At 43.9% G+C, this 6,555-nt stretch overlaps 1 protein-coding gene across 1 annotated transcript in view; it reads right to left on the minus strand.

Annotated features, from left to right (window-relative positions):
* Nucleotides 1-302: 302 nt before the first annotated feature.
* The window catches only part of LOC109310266 (kazal-type serine protease inhibitor domain-containing protein 1-like), a 26,164-nt gene continuing 19,911 nt past the window's right edge, over nucleotides 303-6,555 (minus strand). The window contains exons 2-4 of the mRNA XM_019535375.1: nucleotides 5,588-5,748; nucleotides 4,942-5,086; nucleotides 303-918 (exon numbers count right to left, since the gene is read on the minus strand). Of these exons, the coding sequence (XP_019390920.1) occupies nucleotides 788-918; nucleotides 4,942-5,086; nucleotides 5,588-5,748 (437 nt within the window). The 3' untranslated portion in view covers nucleotides 303-787. The remainder of the gene's footprint in view (nucleotides 919-4,941; nucleotides 5,087-5,587; nucleotides 5,749-6,555) is intronic.

Consider the following 6,555-nt stretch of genomic DNA (forward strand, 5'->3'; position numbering starts at 1 on the left):
ATTGGATGCTTATCTTGCTGGGATGCTATAACCCCAGCTGACTTCCTGCCCTTTGGGCAGGCGGCTGGACTCGATGATTTCCCGAGGTCCCTTCCAGCCCTGATGTCTATGAAATCTATGAAATAGTACCCCTGCTTTGAATAGAAGTACATCTGGGGGCAAGGCGAGGGACTTCCAGTGGCAAAGATCAGGGGTTAGGGGCAGGGCACCTGTCAGGGGGTGGGGCTACCCTTGCGGCCCTCAGCAGTTCACCAAAACTTATTAAGCAGCCCTCCAGCTAAAATAAATGCCCACCCCTGCTGTAGACATTATGAGTAAGCATGAAGTGGAAAATATACATAAAAAAGTATTCTGCAATCTTCACTACTTTTGTCTGGTACTGCATGAACACTTTCCTGGTACCTACATATTCACTGAAGAAATGAGAAAAAAATGGATAATTAGGTTATGATTTCCTGTCATTTCAGAACTTTTTAAAAGGAAATTGTAATGTTCTAAATTCAGAGCTCACTTTTTTAAATAGTTAAAATGTAAAAAATTATCTTTCTGGTACCTGTAAGGGTAAGTTTAAGATTTTTATTCAACAGTCTAGAGATATAAATGTATATATAAAAAATATCATTACTTGTAAGCAACACAATACACCTTGAGAAAAGTGTGTTCCCAAAAGGTGTGTATGTATGTGGGAATTATGGGACTTTTTATTGCATAAATTATCCTAGTAAATACACTTCAATGGCAAGGATATTGGACAGCCAGTGTACCTAAACTCTTATATGGTCTTGTCTCAATTTTCATAGTCTCCAGACTCATCTTCTTCCTCCTCTTTATCTTCAGCATGGTCATAATAATCTTCATAATCTGTGTTGTAGCTTGTGATTCGGCTGCCAACAGTAATCTCAAATGCAGAGGACGAACCTGCATACCGAGACATAAATTGGCTCCAAATTAGAAGAATTGTAAATGAAACAAGAACTAAGAAAAAAAACAAGACTTTGGATTTCTAGAAAGATATCTGTTAATTGGATATTAGAATACTGAAAATATACCTTTTAAAGCTCCATTACAAAAAGAAGTAAACAATGTGTTCAATCCTGCACATGAGGTTAGCACTGGAGTCAGTATAAGTCTGTAACAGGGAGCATGGGGCTCCTGTTACTTTAAGGAGAGAAACTGCAGCTGATATTGCCCAGGCAGCAGAATATAGGTCAGATGCAAGAAGGACAGCAGTAGAGAACCACTGCTGTCTAGGCAGGGAGCTGCTCATTAGAGTAAAGGAGTGCACCTACACCTTTGACAGGAGAACTCTGGTTAAGACCACCTGTTGCAAAGTTAGCCACTAGACAATAAGACAGGAGGGCAGAACCTAGCTTGGGCAGTGGGGTATTGCTACAGCAGCAGCCACAAGCTGCCATGGAAACCAGCCATTAGGCCCTGAGGAGAAACCCCTGTGGCAGGCCAAGGCACCACCTGACTAGAAGGGTCAGGGCTTAGGCAACTCATAAGCCCAGAGTCTGAACCAGAAAGGCATTCTGGCCCTGCAAGCTGCAGAGAGAAGAGCTCATTATCTGGAGGCTGTAAGGGAATGCCCTAGCATGCTCTTGGAATACAAGTAAGGTGGTGAAGGACTGCTACCATAGAGACATGACCCAGCACAGGGGAGAAGTCATTATACAGCCAGCAGGCTTGGAGGTTGTGTTATAGCCAGAGGGATTAGTCCTTTGTCACTGTTTAAACCAGCAGTTTGGATTTGGGACTATCAGGTGTTGGCAGAGGTCCCAATAGTCCTGAGAGCATGAGAGTATGTCCTGAGTCTTGCCAGGGGCTAGGGTTTTGATACATAGATTGGGTTTGAGTCTTATAGGGTTATAGCCTACGGAAGGACTGTAGCCAAGTAAGCCAGTCAGGGCCAGAGGGGCCCAGAAACAAAGTGAGTGAGACCAGGATTGGAGCCCAGAAGCCAGGTCCCAAACCATGGGCCTAGGCTACAAGGCCCAGCTAGAGTACAGGGGTGGAAGCTGGGAAGGCCAAGGCCCCAAGAAGGGAGAATGGCTGAACAGTAATACCTATAGGCATGGCTGTAGGGGAAGTTGGAGGGTGTAAATAGCTGTTAAGGCTACAAGTGCCCTAGGGGGCATGAACAGGTCTGGAGGACTCATTTAACCTGAAAGGGGCAGAACTGAGACCAGAGGGGTCTGGGAGGGACCTGCTGGCTGTCAAGAAGACTGGGGATTACTGTAGGACCCTTAGGCATCATCCCTTTTGATTCTCCAGCAAATATATTAAGGTGTGGGAAGCAAGCAAGAAGCGGAAAGTACTCTGGAGCTGAAGCACAGCAGAGTTTGTGTGGTCACCAGAGGGTATCATGGCTGCCCCTGAAACCTGAACTTCGCTACAACATCCCCTTCCAACTAGAACTCATAGGAGCCTCAAATAGATTCTGGGGGGGTCAAGTCCAGATTCAGTCTGTGACAGCTGAAAATTATGTCTGTGTGATAAAGGTGCTTGCTGAAGGCTCTATGAAGATTAGACCAAGTGTTTTTCTGTCATTTGTTCAGATATTAAGCTATATGTTGTTGCTAAGAGCCTAATTAAAGTCTAAAATGTAGTAAGCCCTTGTATGTAGTATGAGGCCTAGTAAATTTAGCAAAGTCTTATAGAAGAGGTGATCGTAGGCCCTGTGGCATAGTTAAAATTAACCTTATTGGAAGAATGCAAGGCTTGTACTGCTATTGGTCAATCTAAGGACAGTTGAAGTAAAAAGAATCTGAATGGCTATAAGTTATCAGCATAGCTCAGAAGTTATAAATTGGCTGGCACATCCAGAAATCATTTAGAAGGAAGATACAGCTCTGTGAAAGGAACTACAAATTAGCTGTTGGTCTGGATTCACTGGGCCCATGGATCTCGAGAAGCCCAAGGGCTGAATACCGGGGTCCTTCCCAGTCTCCCTCGGACAGCGCTGATTGGGGATGCCTGACTTCGCTGAGCTTTGTGGAAAGAGAAACTTGTTATACATCAGGCATCAGAGGGGACTGCCAATAAGTTGCTGACGCGAATTATTATCGTCTGTCATTATCTGTCTTAGTATACTACGTGTAGTTGTGTTTTTGTTAAGTCAATAAATCTTTCTTACCTTTCTACCCCCTGACCACACTCTCAATCCCGAACCCTCCGCTGGCAGCTGGGACACAGGCAGACTCCAAACAAAAGGCAAATTTGAACAATATTGACTCATTCTAGACATGCCAAGTAAACACAGTTGTCATTTGAGTCAGAGGAAGCTTAACCTGCAGAATTACACCAAGAATAACAGTGCATGCACTAAATAGAATGATTATTTCCTACATCTCTTTCCTACACCTCAGTCTCTAACCCTGCTAAAAAAGCAACAACATGTCCCAATTTTTCAAAAAGTAAAAGACTACATACTCGCTGTATGAAACCATTTACAGCAATAAACTGGGAGCAGAATTCCCACCAGATAAGGGGTTTTTTCCAAGATGATGGAATGTTGTGTCTTATGAACTTTAAAACTGTGACTTTTGTCATGCTCAAGAAAAAGTGGAGATAGTAAGAAAATCGCATAATATCAACCAATTGACATATTTTTCTTTAGTCCATTTCAGAAACACTTTTGACTAAAACTATTTAGAGCTGAACATTTCTTAAAAAGACCTGTTAAGATACCAACATCTTAATATGTCACTCTTAGCTATCAGTTGGGTATTTACTGTAACAAACTGCAGGTTCATTTAAGGGCCAGTTCTTGTGAATTTAAATCTGCAGGAATGTAGACCATCCCTGCACTGTGTGGGGACCTGAGCGATACTCACCTGGGTCATGCCCCCAGCCAGGAGCATGGTCCATATTGCATGGAGGTATTGGTGCTGCAGTGAGAGCTCCCTATCCACTCTCCTGCCTTTACCACCTTGGCAGGTGAGGCAGATTGGTGGGAACCCACAGCTGAAGCAATATCTGGGGGCCAGAGATGAGGCAAAAGTGGGGAGAGGCTGGACGGCAGGTGTGCAGGAAGACGGAGCTGGGGATCCCAAGACGCCAGGAGAATGCCCCACCGCCAGAATAAGCGTCTTGGAGGGTGCTGAAGAAGCAGCAATGGCCCCACTGCAGGAGAGAGAGGCGGATGATTTGCCATCGGTGCATGAGAGACAGAGACAGCCTTCCCCCCAGCTGCTCCGCTGAAGACGAAAATTCCCATGCTCATTAAGCAGTCGCGCACTGCCAATCAAGCCAGGCATGGCTGAAATTAGAAAAGAAGAGTGGGGAAGCCCTGAGCCAGGAGAAGGAACCCCAGAGCCACAGGGAAAAACTCTAGAGCCATGGAGGAGCCTCTGAAGAGCCCCGGAAGACATCTGGGATGCAGTCCTTTTTTTTTTTCTCCTCTCCCCCACCCCAGAACTAAAAGAAAACCCTTCAGGCTTGCATGGAAAAGAAAAGAGCAAAAATAATAAATAAAAGTAGAAAAGAAAGAGCTGCCTTGGACTGGTTAATTCAGGTACCATCCCTTCTCCCAAAACCTCGGAAGCTGGGTGGAGCTTGACGGTCAGTCTAGGTGGAGGCAGGTAGTCACCACCTCCCTGTCATTAATACTTCTTAAACATTAAAGTCATGGCAGGCGGGAAGAGAGAGCTCTGGACCCCACCTAGACTGAGCAAACCAGGTTCCAGTCATCCTGAGGGGACCGGTGTATGTCAGGACATAGGGGCACACGTCTCTATCCAGTGGCTACCCGACAGACTGTAGTAATACATCCTTTGTTGGGTAATTGCCTGTTTCATGCTCCCAAACATCAGCTTACATTCCAAGAAATGGAGGATTTGAATATCCTGTATAGGTAACCATATGTGGCATCTAAAGCCTGTGTGTGGAAATCAAGTATCAGTCATGTACTTGTAGATCCTTCATATCAAAATAATTTACCGTCAATGACTTTTAATCTTGCAGAGGCACATGTAGTACCATATTTGTTTTTTGTATGGCAAATGTAGACACCTTCATCTGACTTCTTGAGGCCTTGAATTTGCAGCCAGCCTGTCACACCATTCTTCTGAGGGCCACCTCTTGCCTGAGTAAACACAAACACACCATCAAAAGTCTGTGTGTGTGTGTGGCTTTTATTCTAGTAATGACTATGTAATTACGAGTAATCTGAGAAATGGATAAGTACAGACATTATAGAGACACAAATTTCAATGAAATCAATAGAAGTTTTGCTAGGTGAGGACAACAGGATCTGGAACAGATGCTTCAAAGAGAGCCAAGACTACAAAGATTTCGGCGTTATTGTTTCTTCTAGATATACTGTCTTCTCTCATGAAGCACTTGCTAACGCACTTTTTTTGTAAGGTCCAATATGTAATCATACTATCAAGTCCCTTGTTGAGAATCTACTTATCAAGCCACCGTAGACTTTGCAACAGTTTTACACCTTGTTATTTATGTATAGAAAAACTGGGTTACTGAAACAACAGGAAAAAGGCAATAATAACAGTTAACTCCTGTGAAACCTCCACCCTTGACCACAAATTTGGTAATATATACCATGGTGAGTGGAATAAGCATCTACCTGGACTGAAATGTGGGCATCATCTCCTGGCAGAAACATTTTATTCCCTTTTTTCTTCCACTCCAGGTGTGGTATAGGATAGGCTGACACCTCACAGCCAAAAATTATGTCATTACCTGTGAAATTCTCGACATCTTGAGGAGGCAAAGAAATAACAGGAGCTGCAAAAAAACAAGAAAAACATAATCTTATAGGTAGACATGGTAAGTTATAACTGCTTTATAATAAAGTAAGGAAAACATCAATATAAATAAAAGGAAATACTTTGCACTGCTGTTTTATGAGTTGATGCTATAGGAGAGTTTGCAAAAACAGATTGGAAAAAGTTTGCCATGCCTTTTGCTGTTTCCATGACCAAACAATAAGATGAAGAAACACACAGGATTAGCTGGACCTCAGTAACTGCCTTTATGAAAGCTACACCAGATGCAACTATATATAATGCTACTCTGGCTGGTTTCTGGTAGTTTCCAAAAGGAGGGAACACAATGAGTGTCATTTGCAAGCGTAGTGACTATTTAATGGCATACTATTCTTGTGTTCATACTTCTTTACCTACATGCAAATGTTCATTAAAACTTAGCTCTTACCATTATTTGTTCTAATTCTTTTATATGGGACCTATGAATGGCCATACTTAATCTGAGTCAGGGCATGTCTAGATGAGCCTGCACATGCCTCTTGCAGTGTCTCAAACTCCCTTGAGACACTGCAAGAGGCACGTGCAGGAACACGAAAATGTTCCCAGTGCTGTAAATTTGCAGCACAGGGGAAAACATAGACCCCTGGATATCCAGGGGTCAAAAAACCCCGCAGAGGAAGAAGTGGGGCAGGGTGCCCTGAGGGAACCAGAGGCTGGGTCATCCACAGAGACGCTCTGGCTGCCAATGGTTAGCCCTCACCCTGGTGCTGAAGCACGCTGCCTGCCTGTGGGAAACCTGCACTGCCAAACCCCCCATCACTGCCCC

The sequence above is a fragment of the Crocodylus porosus genome, unplaced genomic scaffold (genome assembly GCF_001723895.1).
Source record: "Crocodylus porosus isolate Cpor-Errol unplaced genomic scaffold, CroPor_comp1, whole genome shotgun sequence".
In the NCBI taxonomy this organism is placed as follows: domain Eukaryota; kingdom Metazoa; phylum Chordata; order Crocodylia; family Crocodylidae; genus Crocodylus; species Crocodylus porosus.